We start from the raw sequence: 22,948 nt of genomic DNA on the forward strand, positions 1-22,948 counted from the left end.
TCAGCATCTCTGCCCACCTTGGGAGGCAGGAGCCTGGGGTGGTGGTGTTTGGCAGGTAATTCCTCATTTCTGTGATTGATCTCCTGAAGCCAGGAGGCGAGGAGGGCGGGACTCAGTCTGTTCATCTCCATTTCGTACTGTGCAGCCATGTTTCTGGAAGGATTACCAGAGGATTAAATAAAAACCCTTTGACTTTGAAAATTAAATCCGCTCAGTTGCCTCTGCATGACTCTACCTGAGAATAAATAAGGAGACAAGAGTCAGAAGAGAAAAGCATCTGCCAGTGTCCGTCAGACACGAGTGGACACGAGCGTTGCGTCTGGGCATGCTGTCCACACCTGCAGTGATTTCTGATGGCGTCCCGAGGCATGCTGCTGCTGCTGGGAAGTGATTTTATAGTTCTCGAGAAACGAGGCACGTCTGGGGAAGCAGACTGTTCCAAGAGCAGATTATCATGTGAGGAAAGGGACCAGTCCCTTAACTAATACCGAGAACAGTCGACCTGCAGCTGGGTGACACTCTCCCCACAACACTCGACAGGAGTGACGCTGTAGCAGGGACTGTGGCCAGAGGGGAGGAGTCCTGGCACAGTGCACAGAGCAAAGGAAGCAGATTCAAGAGGAGGCGAGCGGACCCAGAGGAACTTCCGGGGGCAGAGTCCTGTGTCCAGGTGATGGTCATGGGGGTTGGAACACACGCACGTTCAAATATTTCAGTGTGTTGAAGTGTGTTCTCCAGACTTCATACCTGTTGGAACGTGAAACATAAAACTGAATATTAATGAGAAGCTCATAAGCAGGGAAGGGAAGTGAAGTGAGTGAAGTCGCTCAGTCGTGTCCAACGCTGCGACCCCATGGACTGTAGCCCACCAGGCTCCTCCGTCCGTGGGATTCTCCAGGCAAGAATACTGGAGTGGGTTGCCATTTCCTTCTCCAGGGGATCTTCCCAACGCAGGGATCGAACCTGGGTCTCCCACGTTGCAGGCAGACGCTTTACCATCTGAGCCACCAGGGAAGCCCATAAGCAGGGACACTGAGCACAAACCGATACCTGCAGCGGGCGTCCTTCTGAAATGCGGCCGAATCTGAAGATCATGCTTTTAAAATGTGTGCGGTTTGTTATTGCTTCCTATAAAAATGCTTCAGGCTTCATCATATTAAAATCAAGCATCCTCTGTTTAAAGAGATCTTCATTTAAGAGGTCCCCCCCCTTTAAGTTCATAAATGTCTGGTGGCTACTTATTGTCATCTAATCCCCTTTGGTTGTCAGATTATTTGAACAATCTGTCAAATACTTTCTAAGTCACTAAAATTTGCTAGTTTGGAAGATAAACTAATTTTAATGGACATTCTACCAAATTTATAGAAGTAGCTTTCTAAAAATACAGAGTTGTTATATGAGTTATTAGAACTGATACAAGCAAATTGGAATTGTACTTGTGTTTCTAGTCTAATATATATGTGAAAAAGTACTGAGGCAGACTATTTCCAAAGTGCTAAGTGCATCTCAGAAGTCTGCTCAAAATACGATGAGGAGCCCAGGAGATGGATATCAAAACCAAAAACATCGAAAAGTTTGTAGCATTAGAGAAGGCACAAACACAGCTGCTTGGAACTAGAGAAGTTTAAGTCAAATTTGCCACAGAAGAAAGTACAGCACAGTCACCATAATCATAGTCAAGAGTTCATACATGTTTGTGTGCGAACAGTACCATCAGGAGGTTAGTTAAGCTGGAGCAAGAAGACAGCCATCGAGATATGTCTGCAAAGCCAAGGCTCAGGTGAGAATGGATTTAATACACCAAATAGAAAGCGATCCTTTCGTAGAGAATGTTGAGATCTGGGGGCATGATGAGTTACATGTATAACTTGGAAATTTGAGCAGACCCCTCTATTACCAGACACAAAATGTGTAGAATCTGCAGCTGAAGTCTGATCCACTTTAATTCTCATCTGTTCCCCGAGGCTTTGTTATACACCTTGACTTGATAGTTCAGGTACGTAGGACAATGTAGCATAAGCCTGGGTGTTGTATTAATGAAACAAGAAGTTATAGGAAAAAGATGTGGTTTAAAAATATGTATGGTATTAAATACACATAAAGTTTTCTTTGGGTTATGACTCTGGCTCTTTACAGGAGCTTTTACTCTTTGTGCTTCTGCGTCTAATTTTTTGTTGTTGTTGTTGGAGGGGCTGTGTTAAACTTTTGCTCATTATTAGTAACACCTCGCAGTGTCCTAGAAGCCTGCCACTTGGCCGGCATTACGCCAGCAGCCATGGTGACTGAGAGGCAGGCGAGACAGTCGCGGTGCGGGGTGTGGAATCTGTGAGGCGAGAATGTTGCTGGAACTCATAAGGCTGGTAATTCGAGGCTGGAGAGCAGCCAGTCTGTCCCCTAGTCCAGAACCTGAGCTTTGCCCGTAAGACTTGACGCTGGTGTCTCCTGGAGTCTCCAGGCCTCACGTGTTTTCTCTTCAATTTCTAATTCTCCAGGAATGAGAACCTCATTCACTGCAACATCTTTTTCTTTTATTTCTCCTCAAAGTATGTTTCAGGCTTCTTTCCTTAGGAAAACAAATCTTTCTTTGACCCAACCATCAGTTTAAATAATCTCTCAGTTTTCCTTTGCCACGGCAAACTCCTCAAAGGGGACCTCTCTCTGAGCGGTCTTGCTCAGAAGATACAGTGCCTTACCTTTCTTTGAATTCCCTCATGTTAAAATTTCTTCTACACTGCGTTCACTTTTATCTCTTTATTCTTCCTTCACACATTAACTCCTCAACATTTAATTCAAGAGAAACCTGTATAGCAAAAGCCCTTCTGAATAGGAAAGACATCTATGACCATACCATCCCGAACACACCCAGTCTTGTCTGAACAGGAGAGAAAGCATAGATATTTTCATCTAACCTGTTAAAATGGATGTTATAATTTGAAGTTTGTGAGCACTGGTTATTTGTTTTCTTGCTGAATTATTTCCAGAATCTCAAAGTTCATTTTCATCCATTGATGGGCATTCTTTGCGATGGATTCAAAGCGAACTTTCAGTGAGGTCATTATTGTAAACTGCAACCTTGGTCCCTTCTGTGGCCCTGGACCATCAGCCAGCAGCAGGGGTCTCTGCCTCCGCACACACTGGTCACGAGGTCTGCAGCCCATCCCCCCCTTTATGCCGCCAGTTCCTTTTGACCATCTGTCCTTCCTTCTTTCCTATTTCCTCCATCATTAATCAGTTCTCTCATTTCCAGTTTCTCTAAAAATTCCCCCATTCTGTGCCCTTTCCTCCTGTGAGTCCTCCTTTCCTCCTGCCCTGTGAGTCCTCCTTTCCTCCTGTGTGGTGAGTCCTCCTTTCCTCCTGTGAGTCCTCCTTTCCTCCTGCCCTGTGAGTCCTCCTTTCCTCCTGTGAGTCCTCCTTTCCTCCCGTGAGTCCTCCTTTCCTCCTGCCCTGTGAGTCCTCCTTTCCTCCTGTGTTATGGGCCCTCACTGATGATTTTCTGAAACGTGGCTGGGACTTGTGCCCTAGAATCCTGATCCCCAGGTCTCAGGACTGAAAGTCCCCAGTGCCGGGATGCACAGCTGGTTTATATCCCTCTGTCAGCTCTCCTTCTCCTTCCACCAGTGCAGTTGACGTCCTGCGCAGAGCAGGGCATCTGTGCTGAGAGAACCCCCCCCCCCCACCAGGAGCATCTTCCTTTGCCATCCTGTGTGGCCCCGTGGAACCAGAAGGGGCAGAGCTCAGCTGTCCCAGTGAGGAGGGTGATTTTTAAACAGCGAGATGGGACACCCTTTAGCTTCAGTTCCCTAGGGCCATCGTGAATTAGACTAAAGAAGATCTACTTCCTTCCATATGGCCATAAAATGTAATTGCATTTCTCCCATAGGAGAAACTGAATTCCCCACACAGAGCCAGGTTTACCAAATAAAATTGTACAAGTTAACAGTTCTAACTTCAGCCAGGATGTTTATATAAACAAACACAAATCTCTTCTGACTTGGCAATAATATCTTCCATATTTTACAACAGTCTCAGCAAATTTTAAGAGGTGGTCAATTTAATCAATCCTACTTTGCTTACGATGAGCCTTCAAATATGATGTAAAATCCTCAAAAGGGCCATTTCAAGAATTTTCCAGAACCCATTCTATAGATACAGCATGTCCTTGGATGGAGCATGAAACGCATTTTGTGCCCAGACAATCACACCATAAATTCTGTTCACTAACAAAACTTCTGAAAAAGGGCCAAGTGAACATTAAAGTAAGCAATGTGTTTTCCAGGAGAGCTTTCTGGAACAGAAGCCCTTGCGTCAGCTGAGTCTCCTGAGTGTGGGGCTCCAGTTAGGAACGGGCCAGCCGCTCCAAGGACGGCTAAGAGCAGGACCCAGTTGCCTCTGGAAACACGTGGCTCAGCCTGCATCCTTCTTGGTTCCCGCCTCAGTCTGATTTAAAGTAGTGCATCTGTCACTTTAGAAAACAACACGAGTCACGTCATTGTGACTCCACGCCAGTTTCCCAGTTACAGTTGGAGCCAACGCCTCGTTAAGATAACCGGGTAACACAGGGGTGGGTTTGATTTATGTATCTGTTTGCAATGAACTTGAACTTGGGCAAACTTCAAGCTGGTGAGGGGTAGGGAGGCCTGGTGTACTGCAGTCCACAGCGTCCCAAAGAGTCGGATATGGCTGGGCGACTGAGCACCACCGCAACTGTTTGCCGGGTGAAATCTAGAATCTACAGAAAAGTCCAGGGATTATAGGAAACAATCAGGATGGCGTTTTGAAGAAAGTGGGTGGTGCTGTTGTAAGAAACGCAGCGGCATTCATTATTTGTACGTATTAGCGATGAGCTGGAATTGAAGTAGCATCTGCTGCGCGCATGGGTCAGCACTGGAGCTGCGCCTAGAGAGACGCTCGTCAGCCAGTGTGTGCCGAGTGTGCTGAACCACACAGTGGGGCGCTCGAGGGAAACCAGTGCCCCGTCCTGATGTTGACCTGCTTCACAGCCACAGCTCTGCTAGTTACGATTCTTAACTTACAGACCCTCCCCTCAAAAATATCCGCCTCCGGAGAGTCAAAGTCACGGGGAATGTAATAGAGCTGCATGGACGCCTTGGGGAGCAGGGGGTGGCCGACCGCTCAGGGTCCCGTAGCCCCTGCAGCCCAGATGCTCACAGACCACACGCTGCCCTAAGGACCGTGGCCGTGGCCAGGGCAGCGCCTGGGCCTCCTCCACGGACGCTGAGGACCCAGAGTCTTCTCTGTCTCGGGGACCAGGGTGCTTGCTATTAGGAACAGAAATGCAAGCCCTCATCCAAGGGCCCTGTCTTCCCCCCTCCCTCTTGCTCATTAAATGCTACAGAACACCTGTGAGATGTAGACCCACCCCACCCCCTCCGGCTCCGCGCTCATCCTACAGAACATCAACCTGGACTCATGGCCATACGGCCCCCGCCTTCCTTGTCCATCGCCAGGAGGCTGAGGTCAGCCTGGCAGGGAGCTCCATGCGTGCCTCTGAGTGGGAGCAAGGGGGGGACCCACAGGTGACCTTCACCTGTGGACGTGAGCAGGGGTGCCGTGGTCCACACGCAGCAGCGTCTGCCGATGCAGTCTGCAGGCAGACTAGTCACAGCAGCACACGTGCGTGACTGTCCTCTTGGTGCAAATGGACTCACTAGAGTAAGAAAAATCTAGCTGGTTTCTCACTAATAATGCCGTCACTATGAGTTATCTCACGATTTTATGGTCTGCCTGTGATTCGCCAGACCTTTTTAAGGGCTGGCTGCTGCTCCTGCTGCTAAATTGCTTCAGTCGTGTCCGACTCTGTGCGACCCCATAGACGGCAGCCCACCAGGCTCTGCCATCCCTGGGATTCTCCAGGCAAGAACACTGGAGTGGGTTGCCATTTCCTTCTCCCAGGGATCTTCCCGACCCAGGGACTCCCTAGATCTAAGTTACCTCACATCTAAATGCAAAAAAGAAACGGGATCTATTAACGTAGGAAGACAGAAGCCCCTACGCATTGAAACGCTGTGCTTAGAATTCTGAGTTTAGCTGTTCAGTTCACTGTTCAGTGGCTTTCCTGCGGGCGAGCTTCAGCACTCGCCTTGCACCGCCCACGACGCTGGCCCGACTGGCGCGGCTCCTCCTCCTCTTGACCGATTTCCGGGCATGCGGCCTGTTTGGCAAGCACTGCAGCGGAGCCTCTGGGGCTGACACGCTGCAGCCTCGGCCTCAGGCAGCCCTCGGGCAGGGCACGGCGGTGGGGGATGTTCACCTGGGACCCTCCTGGGGGTGCTCAGTGGCCCTGGACTGGGTGTCTGCCAGCCCCTCCCTCCATCTGGGGACCCAGAGCAGAGGGCCATGGCTGTCGCTGGGGTCCGGGTCCTACCCATGGCCTTGGGAGCCCAAGGACATCAGATCCCCTGTGGAAGCTGTCCACCCTGCCGCCACAGCAGCGCGGGGACCCTGCTGGCCGGCCCCACCCTGTTTCCCAGGCGCTCACTCCCGTCTCCTCCTCACTGCAGTGTCCTCGTGCGACCAGGAACAGCAGTCGGCCCTGGAGGAGGCCAGGCAGCCCAAGAACGACAATGTGGTCATCCCCGAGTGCGCCCATGGCGGCCTCTACAAGCCGGTGCAGTGCCATCCGTCCACGGGCTACTGCTGGTGTGTCCTGGTGGACACCGGCCGCCCCATCCCCGGCACGTCCACCAGGTAAGGCTTCCTGCCCGCCGTGAGCTCGAGGCCCCGAGGCCTGAGCTCACCTGCTGCTCAGCGTTAACGCCCATGGTGGACACCGGCCGCCCCATCCCTGGCACGTCCACCAGGTAAGCTCTGGAACGCAGGCTTCCCGCCTGCCATGGACTCGAGGCCCCGAGGCCTGAGCTCACCTGCTGCTCAGCGTTAATGCTCGTGGGCGCGAGGCCCGGGAAGAGTGTCCCCTGACAGGACCGGAGCTTGACGCTTTAGGCAGGGCATGCTCCCATCCTGTTCACGCAGGCTGCGGTCGGGGAGGATGGCTCTGACGTCCGGCTGGCTGGGCAGGTGCTGAGAGTGTGTCCTCGTCGCCTCAGCCTCTTTTTGGTGAAGGGGCTGGCTGCCCAGATGGCTGTCTGTAGTCCAGGGGTATCTGTGTCCTGAAGTCACCGCTAAAAAAGAGAGTGCTGAGGTCAAGGGTTCGAAACAAAACCCAACCTATTCACTCATGTTTTGTGTGAGTTTGAGCAAAGCAAGTCATTTCGTGACAGCACCAGAAGCCCTGCTCCCTGATCACGGGAATGGTGTGAGTGTCAGTGAGGGTGTTTCTGCAGCTGTTGGTTACATGCCTCGACCTTTGACTTCTCACACATTGATACAGAAATAGTTTCTACGTATTAGTTACTCAGCTGTGTCTGACTCTTTGCGGCCCTGTGGACTGTAGCCCACCAGGCTTCTCTGTCCATGGGATTTCCCAGGCAAGAACACTGGATTGGGTTGCCATTCCCCTCTCCAGGGGATCTTTCTGACGCAAGGATTGAACCTGGGTCTCCTGCATTGCAGGCAGATTCTTTACCATCTGAGCTGCCAGGGAAGCCCATAAAAATAGCTTCTACATACAGGGAAATGAGCCTGGTTGCCTCTGCAGCCCTGAGGTGTGAGCACTCCTATGTCTCCTAAGACACTTCCCCAGTTTCTCAAGTGTGACTGCCACGTGTGTGGATGGGGAAACACCGCACAGACTCCGGGAGCTGGAGGGATGGTGAGCAGCTGCTGTCTCCTGATGGAAAGGTCCAGGCACGCCTGGAGCCTGTCTGGTTCATCAGAGAGACCAGGCTCCGTGGGGGCCCCGCCGTGGGGATGGGGGTGTCCAGGACAGGGGCCAGGGTTCCCTCCGCGGCAGTTGTAGGAGATGGTTTCAAACCTGAAGAGGACGCACATCGTCCCACAGTTTTGTGTGTGAAATCGCTTCTTTGGTTCCTGAGCACATGTGTATTGCAGGGAGAGCTCTTTTCTGAGAAACCTTTCTTGGAGAGTGACCTCTGGACGCCCTTCACACTCTGGCTTGTGGACGGTGCATTAAGTTGGGGGGTTTGTTCCCCAGGCTGGGCTGCATGAGCCACTGGAAGTTCCCTTAGCGCTGGCCAATGGAGTCCCGACCCTGTCAAGGCCAGGCCTGTACAGATGGGCCCAGAGGGTGAGGTCAGCTTCAGCACGTTATCCCAAAGAACCCCCGAACACTTACCTTACGACTGGACGGGAAACACAAGAGAACTCCCCCGACCCCGGCATCCAGCCTGCTTTCATTCTGCCCAGATGTTATCAGAGCCCAGCACCACGGTCTCGTTTCCCCTATTTTTGCCTGCAGGAGCAAGGGACTCCCTCTTCTTTGAATTTCAAGAAGCAGACTTAGATTAGATCCTGGGGAGGAGATGCTTCAGATTAGAGGTGTGGGTTTTCTCCCGTTTGTGCTTCATTCATCTATTCTGCCTGATGCTGGCTGTCGCGACCCTGACACTGTCAGGACCAAGGCGGTGACGTGACCGAGCAGAGTGGGGTCCCGTGCGGGCTCCGTGCCCTGCTGGGGGTGTCAGCATCTGCACGTCCCACGGGGCTCCTCCCGTGGCGGCCGCAGCAGTCCACAGGCCCTGTCCACCTCTTTTCGTCTCCTCCTCTCTCGATCTCCAATTCACCAGCTTGCTCTGCGCCTCGCCTCTGTCCTGGCTTCCAGCAGCATCACATGGCCCTGACAACGTGGTGTGGCTTTTCTTCCCTGTGGTTCCTCCGTGTGTCTCCCCTCACTCTACCTGGCCAGACCAGGCCCCAGCGATCAGCACCCAGGCATGGACAGGGCCACCCCCGGGCGCCCAAAGCCAGGCAGTGCGGATTGTACTTGTGACAGAGTTCAGCACGGAAAGGGTGCAACCCTGAAAGCTCTGAGAGACACCCCCGCCCTGTATCACCCCTGAAAGCTCCGAGAGACGCCCCTGCCCTGTATCCATTCACCTTCTATTCACCAAACGCTTGAACCCCTCGACATTGCAGATGCCACCCTAGGGGACATACAGGGAACAAAAGAGACCAAAATATGGGCTTCACGGAGCCTCCGTTCTGATGGAGGGAAAGGGACGGTAAGCAGAACACGTGAGCAGATGAGCTGAATGTGAGCAATGTGCTGGCCCACGACAGCTGTGCTGGAAGAAAACAGAGGAAATGGAGACAGAGAATGTTGGGGTGTGACTTCCATGGAGTGGCTGGGGGCTCCCCAAAATGTTGACGTTGTAGTCAGGTCCTGAGGAATTGAGGAGCAAGCTGATGCTGTCTCTGGGCTAAGGTGGCAGTCTGGAAGGGTGAATGCGGCCCCCACATTGCAAGTCTCAGAGCCAGGATCTGTTCAGTTTTGACCGCAAGAGGGGCTGTATCGATTAGGAAGCTCTTCATTTCCAGCAGCGATAAATCTTACAAATGGGCATAAACATCGAGGGACCGTGTGACCTGAAGACGAGTGCGGAGACGGACGAGTCCCCTTTCAGTGGGTCCTGTGACTGGTTGACACCACCAAGGACACGGAGTCTCCGAAACTTTCCTCTCACGTCCTCATTGTGTTGTGACTGCCCTTGGACAGACGCCCCTCGTGGTCACAAGACGGCTTCAGGGATCCGGGCATCTCACTCAGACACCATGTTCTCAGAGGACACACAGCCTGTCTCTCTCAGGAGCTGAGTCTGCTTTCCTAAAAGTCCCCTGGCGGATTAAATTCATGGATTATTGGCCATAATTGGATCATATGACTATGGCTAAACCCATCAGTAGCAAGAAAAAATGGATTTGGGTTAAACTGATTTCTAGGGAGTCTTACATGCTGGGAAGTCAGTCAAAATCATCAACTTTAAGGCATATCTGATCTTATGTGTGAGCCTCCCCCGCCCTCTCACAGCCCTGCTTCTACTGTGAAGGACAGCAGGGTTGCAGAAAGCCTTCTGTGTTACTATTTAAATACTGTCTGTCGCATAAATGCTATTTTCTTGTAGCTTTCTGAAATTAGGGAGATTAGTTATGATTTACTTTTGGGTAGACAGTTCACGCCCCCTCCACCAATCATTCTCTGTATTTTCTAATGGGGAAGAATAATTTAAAAATCAAACAGTAAGAAGACATAAAGTGCACTGTCTTTATAAGCTGGTTCTTTCCTGTGCCATCCTGCCCGGAAACTACATTACAAAGGACACACTTTGTTTCGGGCCTGTACCAAGGGCAGTGAACACACAGCACAGAGAGCAGCCACGGGGCAGACTTCCAGACGGGACAGTCATCAGGGCGAACCATGAGTCCAGCCGGGCGCTGGTGCCTCTCCTGGCTCCTCTGCCTTTTTGAGTGAAAACTGACCTCTTGGCTGAGATGTCTAGACCACCGGCAGGCGGAAGCCCGAGCCCCTGTGATCTGGATCCCAGGCCCCTGTGAACCGGATCTCAGGCCCCCGTGAACCAGATCCCAGGCCCCCGTGAACCGGATCCCGGGCCCCCATGAGCTGGATCCCAGGCCCCCGTGAACCGGATCCTGGGCCCCCATGAGCTGGATCCCAGGCCCCCGTGAGCTGGATCCCAGGCCCCCGTGAACCGGATCCTGGGCCCCCATGAGCTGGATCCCAGGCCCCGTGAGCTGGATCCCAGGCCCCCGTGAACCGGATCCCGGGCCCCCATGAGCTGGATCCCAGGCCCCCGTGAGCTGGATCCCAGGCCCCCGTGAACCGGATCCCGGGCCCCCATGAGCTGGATCCCAGGCCCCGTGAGCTGGATCCTGGGCCCCCATGAGCTGGATCCTGGGCCCCCATGAGCTGGATCCAGGGCCCCTGTGTGAGCCCAGGCCGCGCGTGGTGGGATATGATCTGGGAGGAGGGGCAGGTTCCCACCTGGTCGCTAACTGATGGTGGGGAGAGCTGGCGCGAGCTATTGGGTTAAGCGTGGACCAGGCTGACTGCCAGCTGCTATATTAGTATGCAGAACCAAGGGATTTCTCTCCTACTTTCTTGACGGCTGATGAGGGTTTGTCCACCTGGCATCAGGCCGAAGGCGGCTCTTACCTGCCTGAGGGCCCTGTTCCCGGCTCGCAGGCCCACACGTCTCACTGGCCGTGTGAATGTGAAATCGAATTTCTCCCTGGCAGAGAGCCTGGGATCTGATGGGCAACCAGAAAATCAAGAGATGCTCTTCTTTTACATAAAATAAGTTAAAACAAACACCATTGAAAAGGGTGGTGATGGATGTCAACACAACTTAACAGGTTTTATCGGAGTCTTCAAAGGCATCGATTGTGTTTCTTGAGATAGTCATTTCTGCAAATTGAAAGACGTTTGCTCCTTGGAAGAAAAGCTATGGCAAACAGCATATTAAAAAGCAGAGACATTACTTTGCCGACAAAGGTCCCTGTGGACAAAGCTATGGTTTTTCCAGCGGTCAGGTATGGATGTGAGAGTTGGACTCTAAAGAAAGCTGCGTGCCGAAGAATTGATGCTTTTGAACTTTGGTTTTGGAGAAGACTTTTGAGAGTCCCTTGGACAGAAAGGAGATCAAACCACTCAATCCTAAAGGAAATCAACCCTGAATATTCATTGGAAGGACTGATGCTGAAGCTGAAGCTCCAGTACTTCAGCCACCTGATGAGAAGAGCTGACTCATGGGAAAAGACCCTGATGCTGGGAAAGATTGAAGGCTGGAGGAGGAGGGGATGATGACAGAGGATGAGATGGCTAATGGCGCCACCGACTCGATGAACATGAGTTTGAGTGAACTCCAGGAGTTGGTGATGGGTAGGGAGGCCTGGCGTGCTGCAGTCCATGGGGTTGCCAAGAGTCGGAGATGACTGAGCGGTATTCTTCTAAAAGGAGCGGAATGCTGCCCTTTAAACATACATGGTTTAATGTAAGCACAGTGCTGGGATTCTTAAGACCTCCTGCCCAAATTTGGAGCAAAACCAGGATGACCGTGCAGTGTGGCCAGTTCCCAGGCTGCTTCGAGGTTCAAGATTCAGAATGGAGTTGGCAGTGATGTGGTTTCTTATCATTGCGTGTTGGCTCTGAGCCTTTCACAGGCTGGACACGGTTTGTGTTAAAAGTCAGCTTCCTAACACACAAAGCAGCCCGTGCCTGAGGTTCTCGAAGGCGAGACGTCCCAGGAATGGCTGGTCGGTCGGCCTCCCTGGGAGTCCTGGCCCCGGCGGGGACTGCTCAGTCAGGAGCTGGGACCTGGTGTGTCCTTTCCCTGGAGCTGGCGTTTCACAGGCTGCTGGCTGTGAAGGTGTCAGCTCTAGTGTGGGTACCAATGCCAACCTCCCAAGCCTCACGGATACTCACCTGGAGTCTGAAACAACAGTGTTCAGTCTTGAGCATAGGTTCAGTTTCCCCAGATTGAACAGGCGTAACAGCGAGCCCTCAGCCATCTCTCAGTTATGAAATTTCTTTCTCAAATGTTCCCCTGGTGAATTTCTGGCTTTCACCTGCCTGTCACAGCCCCAGGTGTGAGAGGGGACGCCAGGTGGGTAACGGGTCCCTTCACCCCCATTCACGTTCCCGTGACGTGACTTCAATGCCAACTGCACTGAACCCCACTGCATTTCAAAGAATGTGTGTTAATGGCTTGTGGTGAAAACGTGATAATGTGACTGTTTTCCAAAGTGTGTCAGGAATGTTTTAATTTCAAAAACAACTCTTTCAAAAGGCATATTAAGTTAGCGTGCGTGGGGTGCTAGGTTTTCTGGTATCAAAGAGGCCGCTCAGAGTCTGAGGGCCGGAGGAGCCCGCGGTGCCCTGGCTTTGCTTCAGCCAGGCTGGACGCACCCCTCATGGCCAGCCGGCTCCCTGGGCCCCAGGAAGGGCCTCTGGGAAGCTCTCCCTTTGGAGAGAAACCTCATTCTTTCATTTTCTCGGGTAGGAGGACAAGGAATGTGGGAAATATGAGTCAGAAATATCCCTGTGAAGTGAGCACGATCTCGTGTCTCCTTCTGGGAGTGTGGAAAGGACACTGGGCCGCAGGAGGGGTGAGGATCGAGGGGGCTTTGTTGACTCCCTGAGAGTCAGCGGCCCCCGGAACCCGACTGTCCCCCCTGCGCCCACCCCAGATCCGCACCGACTTGTTAACGTTTTCCAGGAAGCCTTCCCGACTCCCGCGGCTCCCTCAGGTACCCTGGAGGGCAGGTTCTCAGGCATCCTCGGGGACTGTCAGCATCCCCACTAGCCGGGTGGCCTGGGGCTGCCCGTGCCTCCCCGCCAGGGGCGTTTATGAAGAGCCTGGAGGGAGGCCCCGCGGGGGATGCTCGGGGGATGCTCGCGAGCTGTCCACCTGGGCCGAGGTCTGGCGCGCACCTGGCAGGTGGTCCTTTCTGGGGTCCCCGGAGCGCCTGCTCCCTGACTTGAAGTAACTCGCAGCCACCCTGTCCGCCTGCTCGACGTCAGGGCCCCCAGTTCCTGTCGGCTCTGAGGGGCCAGAACGGAGCTCTTACTTTACTGTTTGAACACGTAGGGAAGCAACCTTTTGCAGCATCATGAGCAAGGCTGGGGACGTGCTGGTCCTTGAGTGATGCGTCTGTCTAGAGGCCTGAGGCTCCCTCTGCGGCTTTGCTCTCTCTGGGGTAGGGATGGGTGCCTGTGCCCCCCGCCCCCACTTTGGTGCCGATGCTGGCGTTTCCCCTCCTCCGACCCCTCCCTGCCTGGTCCTGGGGCGGTGCGTCCGCTGCACAGGACGTGTTGCAGAGACTGGCTTGAGAGACAGAGCCTGGGGTGTCGTGTGTGCCCTTATGGACTGTGAAGAAGATGTTAAGTTGTTGCAAGGTCAATAAAGGTCCATCCTGGACATTGCAACGTGATGGCCAGACACCCCGTGTGTCCCAGGGCCCAGGCAGCCTGCTGTGTGAGTGAGCGGGAATCCGAGGCAAGCCCGCCTCAGAGGCTCAAACCAGCTGGTCTCTCTCCTCCCCTCCTCCCAGGTACGAGCAGCCGAAATGCGACAACACGGCCAGGGCTCATCCGGCCAGAACGCGGGACCTGTACAAGAGCCGCCAGCTCCAAGGTAAGTGGGCCGGGCTGGGCCGGGCTCCTCGGCCGCCGCTCTGCACTTTCCTGCAGATTTGCGGGGGAAGGGGCTCAAGCGAGTTTGGTTGTGAAGAATGATCTCTAATTAAGAGAGGCAGTGAGTTTAACCCTGTAATTATTACAAATAGCATTCACTGAAATGTGTTATGGCTGTTCTCTTTCATCAAAAAGCCCGTGAGTGTCCACGAGACACCAAGAAGGGTGACGTCAGCTGTTGACTTGAAGCCCCGCCTGGACGGGGCTCTTCCAGGTGTTGACTTGAAGTCCCGCCTGGACGGGGCTCTTCCAGGTGTTGACTTGAAGCCCCGCCTGGACGGGGCTCTTCCAGGTGTTGACTTGAAGCCCCGCCTGGACGGGGCTCTTCCAGGTGTTGACTTGAAGCCCCGCCTGGACGGGGGTCTTCCAGGTGTTGACTTGAAGCCCCGCCTGGACGGGGCTCTTCCAGGTGTTGACTTGAAGCCCCGCCTGGACGGGGCTCTTCCAGGTGTTGACTTGAAGCCCCGCCTGGACGGGGCTCTTCCAGGTGTTGACTTGAAGCCCCGCCTGGACGGGGCTCTTCCAGGTGTTGACTTGAAGCCCCGCCTGGACGGGGCTCTTCCAGGTGTTGACTTGAAGCCCCGCCTGGACGGGGCTCTTCCAGGTGTTGACTTGAAGCCCCGCCTGGACGGGGCTCTTCCAGGTGTTGACTTGAAGCCCCGCCTGGACGGGGCTCTTCCAGGTGTTGACTTGAAGCCCCGCCTGGACGGGGCTCTTCCAGGTGTTGACTTGAAGCCCCGCCTGGACGGGGCTCTTCCAGGTGTTGACTTGAAGCCCCGCCTGGACGGGGCTCTTCCAGGTGTTGACTTGAAGCCCCGCCTGGACGGGGCTCTTCCAGGTGTTGACTTGAAGCCCCGCCTGGACGGGGCTCTTCCAGGTGTTGACTTGAAGTCCCGCCTGGACGGGGCTCTTCCAGGTGTTGACTTGAAGTCCCGCCTGGACGGGGCTCTTCCAGGTGTTGAGGTGCACTTGAACTTGGCTGAGGGGCACGGCCTCCCGGCTGGGTTACCACCGTGCGGCTCGTCTGATGAGATCGTGGGGTGAGAGACCCAACCTCTGCGTCGGGGGTGGGTTCAGTGGCATCGGTAGGATGCTGTGAAGGTCATTGCCGTTTTGTTTCATTTCCATTTTCTTTTTCCCCTTAAATGCCTCCCGATGGTGTCTGTTTCGTCAAAGCCTCAGAGACCATGAGAATCTCTTCCCCGGCACCTTTCCTTTAGGGTGCGTGCTGGATCTCGGTCTTACACGGGGCCTGGAGAGCTTGCTGTTTAGACAAATTCTGTGGTCGCCGTCGCCTGATGTGTACTTTCATTGAATCCATAAAGAGAGTTTTAGATTCTGAAAGTTGGAGATGTTTCTCTGCCCGTGAGCAGAGGCAGAGAAGACGGGAGGGTCATCCGACCACCTCCGTACCCTGCCAACGACGCCCGGAGCAAAGGTGCTGGACACAGAGGAGGCGGGGAGGGTGGGACCCGGTCTGGTTTGTGTCAGAACCACCGCGCCCCCACCCGGTGCTCACCCCGAGCCGCTGGTCTCAGGTTTTCATCACTTCCCTCCTCACCTTCCTTCCAGGGCAGGTGGAGGGCCTCTGACGTCACGGCTCTGTGTGAGTGCTCGCCGGCTCGCCGGGGTGCACGTTCACGAATCAGGGTGCTTTCTGGATCTTGGGGCAGGGTTGGCGGGCGACGGTGAGAAAGGGCAGGAAGAGAGACCCTGAAGGTGCAAACACCCCTGAAGGAGATTCCTAGAGTGACGCCTGTGTGTCTCGGCCTCGGGAGGAGCGCCCAGGGGTGTCCTCAGGCCCCCTCCCTGGCCTGAAATCTGGTTCAGCGCCAGTGGACGGCACGCTTTTTTAACAGGGAAGAATAGGGTTAGCAGACTCATCACGCGACTGTCCGCCCTTTCGCCCGTCTTAACCACACCACTGAAACTTCAGGCCATCTGCTCTTTGTCTCTGAGGTGCTCACTTTTCTTTTTGATAATCTGAAACTGCCTTACCTCTATCTCAAGCTGTGTGTGCTTTTTGCCTGTATAATGTCAATGCCATTAATGAATGTGCGGTCAAGCTCTGGTCTTCATTAGTTAGAGACCCAGACCTTCCTTAGTTCATATGACAGACAGGCAGGCGCGCCCCTTGCGGCTCCTCTTGGGGGCTGTGCCTGGGGACTCCTGGGCTGGACTCCGGGCTGAAAGGCTGGAGTGGTCATTCATCCTCTGGGGACCACTGACCCTCAATACTGGGAAACACTATGTGACGTCACTGCGGGCTCGTGTGGGGTCAGGCGGGCCACCTAGAGAAAGGTCACCCAGCCCTTCAGGGAGAGCCGCAGGAGGGCGCTCTCAGAGCTGTGGAGGCCTCACCCGCCCGCCGGAAGGAGCGGGGTGGGCGGGCTGCCCCCACAAAGGTGCCCCCCAGTCCTGCCCCGAAGCCCGAGTCCCAGGCACCCAAGCCTTTTACGCAAACCCTGAAAAGGTCAGCTTATTTTGCAATCGTGGATGTTTGGGAGTGCACCATTCATGACCACTTAATCATTTTGCTTTTTTGAAGATAATTATCCTTATTAGGGAAAAACAAGTAGGTCTTAAAATAACTCCTGGATGGAGGCTGTTCTTGTCAAGAGGGGAAGACGGTATCCAAAATAATACAGCACCATGGTGGGCAGGCAGACACTTCTCAGTCCAATGCTGATGCGTTTTCTTCTTAAAAGGCATGGATTTCATTTTAGGCAGCTTTATTAAGTTTCAGCCAGTAAGGGCCACTCACTTTCCCAGCCAGGCTGACAGTGTCCTCACGCACAGCTCACTTGTTCGGCGGTTTGCCGACTGCCAAGTGTTCATCCACATGCTGTGTGGGAGACAGCGTGGACGTCCAGGCTCACAGTAACCGTGGGAAGGTGGTCACTTAATCTTGGGGTCCGTGCTTGGCCCTGTGGAGGCACCATGGTCCAGCCTGAGGGGTCAGTTCCTGGGAACGGGGCTGTGGTTTCCACTCTCGGAGGTTATTCTCCGACCCTGTAATGTGCCTCACACGACTGACGGTCATACCCAAGAGGAGTCAGAACCTCACACCAGAGAGACTTCCCACAAAGGCGCTGGGCACACCTTTCTCTGTGGATCTGCCCTGCCTGGTTTCCACTGGCGTCTCTTCATCTCAGTGGCATTTGGAATCATCTGTCTGCCCGACTCCTGGCCGACCCATGCCCCTCAGCCTCTCCCACTCCTCAGGGCTCTGCCGACCACCTGCTCACAGCCGCGGGGCGTCTCTGGGCGCAGGACGCTGCCCATCCGCCCTTCTGTGGGCCTGGCCGTCCGAGTAGGACGTAGCTCCCCAGGGAGACCGGTGCCCTCCAATGCCCTCCCCGTGTGTTCCCACGACGTCCGGGCACCTGGTGCTGCTTGCCCGCGTCGAGTTGCAGGCTCCACCCAGTGCCCCACGTGGTCCTCCTGAGGTGGGGGCTGAACCCCAGGATGCACCCCCCGCCAGCACAGCACCCTGGGCACCCGGGAAAGAGATTGCAAATTACGCCTGCTAAGTGGGTTTCTTTTCCTTTGTTGTTTAATCGCTAAGTCCTGTCTGACTCTTTGCAACCTTGTGGACTATAACCTACCAGACTCCTCTGCCCTTGGGGTTCCCCAGTCAGGAATACAGACCTGGGCTGCCGTTTCTTCCTCCAGGGCATCTTGCTGATCAAACCTACGTCTCCTGCATTGGCAGGTGGATTCTATACCTCTCAGCCACCTGGGAAGCCCCTTTCTTTTCTTATTCTGAGCCTTTTGACTCTTCTGTATTGAGCGACACTGAAAGGCTTCGACGTACCCAGTGGTCTTGCTGACTTTGAGGCACAGAGCGTGTCTTCAGTGAGTGGGATTGCTAGCGTGGAGGGGTTGACCTCACAGATGGAGCTCGTTGTTCTGGTTCGACCTCAGGCTCTCTGCCCAGGAGAACTCACCTGCCCTCTCTCCTTGGCAGAGACATGCCGCCACATGTGGCAGCTAAAGGCCACTGGATGCCACTCACATGCCCATTGCAGAGACATAGGCAGAGGCCTCAGTGGGCAGAGAGGTGCCTGCTTTGGGCTCCTGGAAAGCTCTCAGCCTCAGACCTGGGTCCCCCATCCTCAGACCTGGGTTCCCCATCTGTGTTGAGGAACCAGACCCTGGAGGGAGTTGGTGGGAAAGGTAGATGAAGGAAGTTTTAAATATTAAATATTAATTAAGTTAATATTAAATATTAAAATAAGTTAATTTGTGCTTTAGAGCTTATGACTTCCTCTATCTGGTGCTGATTAGACCGTTTGTGTCTTTTATACTTAAACACATTTTTTTTTTGGCTTATTGTCTCTCTGAGACAATTTTAACAGGCTCCTCAGGCTTCCACTCTCCTCTGGCTTTTTGCTTCATTGAATCTCTTCTGATGCGTAGACACCGGTTTTCTTAGTTCTCATTATGGTGCAAGCAATCAAGTATTTACAGGCAATCGACAAGGAAGAGCTCAAGGATGGAGGGCAGGTAGAGAGAGCTCTGAGGGCAGGTGAGTCCACGGGCAGGGCCTCACTCCCTGCACCCCTCCCTTTCCTCCATCCATTCAGGGCGGCTCTGCTGGCCCAGAGGACGCTGAGTAACAAGGGTCTTAGGTGTCCTGGTGCCTGAAAGCAGCCTCCTCATGTTTCTGCTTAATCCCCCAAACCAGAGCCATCAGTTGCACCCGCTCAGCGCTGGCACCCAGCTCAGCCCAGTGGAGACCACGGCCCCTCCTAACCTCAAAGGCTCTCTGAGGATGAGGGAGGCCACCACACAGAACCTGTGGAAGCCAGTGGCCACAGAAGCTCTTTCCTCAGGGCCTCAGCGATCGCAGGCACAGCACAGCTTCACTTCTATTGCTGTTGTTCACTTGCTCAGTCGTGTCCGACTCTTTGCAACCCCATGGACTGCAGCACGCCAGGCCTCCCTGTCCACCACCAACTCCCACAGCTTGCTCAAACTCAGGTCCACAGAGTTGGTGATGCCATCCAACCATCTCATCCTCTGTCGTCCCCGTCTCCTCCTGCCTTCATTCTTTCCCAGCATCGGGGTCTTTTCCAATGAGTCAGTTCTTCGCTTCAGGTGGCCAAAGTATTGGAGCTTCAGCTTCAGCATCAGTCTTTCCAATGAATATTCAGGGTTGATTTCCTTTGTGATTAACTGCTTTGATTAGAAACCCTCAAAGCACCACCAGAATTCCTCAAGCAATATTTTAGCAGCTTCTAAACGTTTTCAAAATCAATTTTTATTTCCTGAGGCAGAATAAAATGACCCTTACATCAGCCCAGCACACTTTCCCAGAGGAAACTCATCCTGACTGGCACCTGTGCTGAGCATGCCCGGCTCTCAGGGAGCGGGGCTCACTCTCCCCCAGGCCAACTGGGCCTTTGGGGCTCTTCCGCAGACAACAGGTGGTGCCAGTGTTCCACCCCCTGCAAATGCAAGCTACGAGCGCCGACTCCACAGCCCGGCTCTGCTCTAGCTGCGTCGGGACGGAGCACTCTGTCTGAGGGCCTGCGGGTGCCTGAGGTTGGCTTTCCCTGGGGCCGTCTGCTCCTGGGCCCACCTCCCAGAGGCTCCCTGGCATCTGCCTCCCTGGGCTGGGCCAGGACGAAGCTGCACGGAGGTGAGGGCAGGTATGCCGTTTGCAGGAGAGGACTTTAAACAACGTTTTTGCTCTTAGGAGCTGTTTGATGACTTTACAGCTAAGCGTCATTGCTGGCTCACTCTGTCCAAGTGGGGGTCGAGTTTTGGATGTGGACAGGGCTGTTCTGAGCAGCCTGGCACAGGGACTGAGCTCCACCAGTTTATGTTTTGACTGGTTGATGGTTGAAGAGTTGACCAGTTGAGGTTGATGACTAAATATGAAATTTAAAATGTTAACTTTGTAGCTGAATAAGGTGACTAATCCTTTAGAAGAAAATTGCTTTTTGTAGAAAGCGTGACAAAGAAATGGACCGTTAAGTCCAGTTTTATTGAGGAAAGGATGTTGCAAATACAAACTCCCTTGAAAGCACGCAAGTCATCTCCATCCTAACGATTCATGACACAGGAATCCCGAGATGCGGGGGACCAGGGGCTCCACCTCAGATGTGACATGCATCACTCACGAGGATCTGGGCAAAACCTGATCAGACATGAGGGATTGAGTGTGAAACGAATGCTCTACTTACTGTTTCCTAAAATAAAGACTAGATCAGATGCTGGATGGGCAGAAGGCACCCAAAAGGCGAAAAACAGGCAACAATCGTTGTGCACCATTTGGCAGAGTCTTAGTGAGATTTTTATTAGAATATTTAGCTCCGTTGATATTTTTCTCCATTTTTTTAAGAGAATGAGGAGAAATTGGAGGAGGCTTGGAGGAAATTGCGGTGATTACTCATCCACAATAGAACCAGAACAAATAAAGACAAGATGAGGAAGCAAAGGCGTGTTTTTAACATGCGGAGGAAAGAACAATAAAGGCCACTGCAAATGTTAAGTGGCTTACAAGTCGGGCACTTTTTCCACTTATTAAGCCTTTGGCAGCAAATGGAGAGAAGTGAGTGTAGAGGTTACTTCTTGATTCTACTGAAAAACCCTGAGGAGCATCTTTTGTTAACCTTCGGGTTGTACCCGCCCTGGGGTCGGGGGTGAGAGGTCTGACCTGGTGAAAATCTTCAGTGTTTGGTAAAAGTGTGGCTGGAAAGGGGCAGGCAAGTGGAGAGACTTTTTTTCTTTGCACCGTCCTTCAAGTGGCATCTCTGACTCACTCACTAAGGCCTCCACACTCGTCCTGTGCCCACCGCTGGTGGGCGGTCCACTCTTCTTGGAATTCTCTCAGCTGTTGTCAGGCACGAGGACCCTGTCGGGCCAGGTCTCCAGGCAGGCGCTAAGCAGCTTTCTGAGCCCCGTCCACACCAGGAGCAGGAGCCTCCTGGGGCTCCCTGGCTGGCCAGGTGTCCCCCTGATCGTGCGGGCTGTTGTCATCAGATCAGGTCCCCGGGAGGAGGCCCCACTGGCTTTAGCCCACCCATACATCCCAGTTCCCTACCATGAAATGCACATCTCAACCCTAGAGAATCATCCGCCCCAAACCGGGTGTGTGCGTCTAAAAGTCCACGAAGGATGTGGGAGAAGCCGGTCTCCACCCTGTTGTTGCTGGAAGCAGCCTGTGAGCTGCCAGGGGCGGTGTGTCCAGAGACAAGAGGGCCTGGGGTCCCTGTACAGCTAATCCACTCATTTACCTCTTAACCAAGAAAGTGGGCAGGTTCCGCTACTCAGCTTGTTCTCCGAGTATCTGTGAAAGCATGTTCTTGGCCGTGGGCTGAGCGGCTGCACCTGGTTCCGTGTGCTGTCTCCATCAGGGGTATCTTCGTGAACTTTGTGCAGGGGCTCCTGCTGTGGGTCTCGCTCTGGGCCTGCCTGGAGCTGGGCCTGGTGGTTACTAAGGTGCTTCTTGCATCGCACCTGCTTCCGGGCTTGGGGAGCTGCGTGGACGTCCAGAGAACAGGGTTGTCGTCGGGGCAGGGTGTCAGCAAATGAGGCCTTGGGGCTGGGGAAAGTGAAAGTGAAAGTGGCTCAGTCGTGTCCGTCTCTGCGACCCCGTGGACTATCCAGTCCGTGGAACTCTCCAGGCCAGAATCCTGGAGTAGGTAGCCTTTCCCTTCTCCAGGGGATCTTCCCAACCCAGGGATCAAACCCAGGTCTCTCGCATTGCAGGCCGATTCTTTACCAGCTGAGCCTCCAAGGCAAGGTGAGGAAAGATGTGGAAATGGGCAAGTGACGAGGCACTTGAGCCTCCAGCTGTGGTAGGTGAGGGGCACTCGGGTAAACGCGTGTCTCGAGCACAGGGGCGTCGTGCGTGATGTGAGAAACACGGAAGATGCAGTTACGACAGCCAGACAGGCACGGTAAAGGAGGGTTAGCGAGGTGAAGGTAACTCACCAACGTCAGAGAAAAGGCAGGCTAGCTTGTTTTAAAGGCTTGAGTTGTCATCTGACTCAAAAGACGGAAGGGAGGAAAGCTTAGCGGGAGGATCATGGCAAACACCCCTCTCCGGCGTTACACACTCGGAGATATTTTAGAAGAAATCTTACTGTGTTTCTTTCATTGTTTCCTTTATATATGTTTTTAAAGTCTACATAGCCAATTTAAAAGGTGTCTTTAAGATGGCAGGGAGGACTAATGCCTCTTATGTTAGCTCAGTAATGCCTTGGCCCCGTCAGTTCGGGAGTCATGACTATGCTGAAGAGAGAGGGAGAGGAGTTCAGATCTGTATTAATTGCAAAAAAGCATCTGCCAGACAAATTAATAATGTTAGTCATGTTTCACAGACAGTTTAAATAACTCAAGAGGACAAACTGTTCTCAAACACCATTAAATATGTTAAATTTATGGCTAAACAATTATCCTATGAAAAATAATTCCTGTCTCTTTATTACAACATGTTGTCTCAAATAACGATTTTACAAACCTCCCAAGTACAGTATATACTTGAAAGAATAATAAAATTGACTTTAATTGGCCTGAACTCCCTTTTATTGGGTTGGCCAAAAAGTTCATTTCATTTTTTTCCCACAACATCTTATGGAAAAACCTGAACGAACTCTTTGATCAACTCAGCGTTAATTTACGTCGTCCCCATAGACCCCGCCACAGCCAGATCAACGCACTCCCAGAATTCAGAGTCGCTTAAACCGCGCTTTAGGAGGGGACGCAGCAGGTGTCCCTCGGCTCTGGCCTAGAAGGTCCCTCCTGCCTGGGGTCCCACCGGTTCTCCATAGCGAGTGGCTCTTCACGCCATCTCCATGCTGGGGAGCTCTTGAAGCCAGAGCTGCACCTGTCTTTCGACCTTTC

At 53.4% G+C, this 22,948-nt stretch overlaps 1 protein-coding gene across 2 annotated transcripts in view; it reads left to right on the forward strand.

Annotated features, from left to right (window-relative positions):
• The window catches only part of SMOC2 (SPARC related modular calcium binding 2), a 158,075-nt gene that overhangs the window by 104,475 nt on the left and 30,652 nt on the right, over nt 1-22,948 (forward strand). For both annotated transcript variants that reach the window (XM_061428586.1, XM_061428587.1), the window contains exons 8-9: nt 6,522-6,708; nt 13,948-14,030. In XM_061428586.1, the coding sequence (XP_061284570.1) occupies nt 6,522-6,708; nt 13,948-14,030 (270 nt within the window). The remainder of the gene's footprint in view (nt 1-6,521; nt 6,709-13,947; nt 14,031-22,948) is intronic.

Source organism: Bos javanicus, chromosome 9, assembly GCF_032452875.1.
Source record: "Bos javanicus breed banteng chromosome 9, ARS-OSU_banteng_1.0, whole genome shotgun sequence".
In the NCBI taxonomy this organism is placed as follows: domain Eukaryota; kingdom Metazoa; phylum Chordata; class Mammalia; order Artiodactyla; family Bovidae; genus Bos; species Bos javanicus.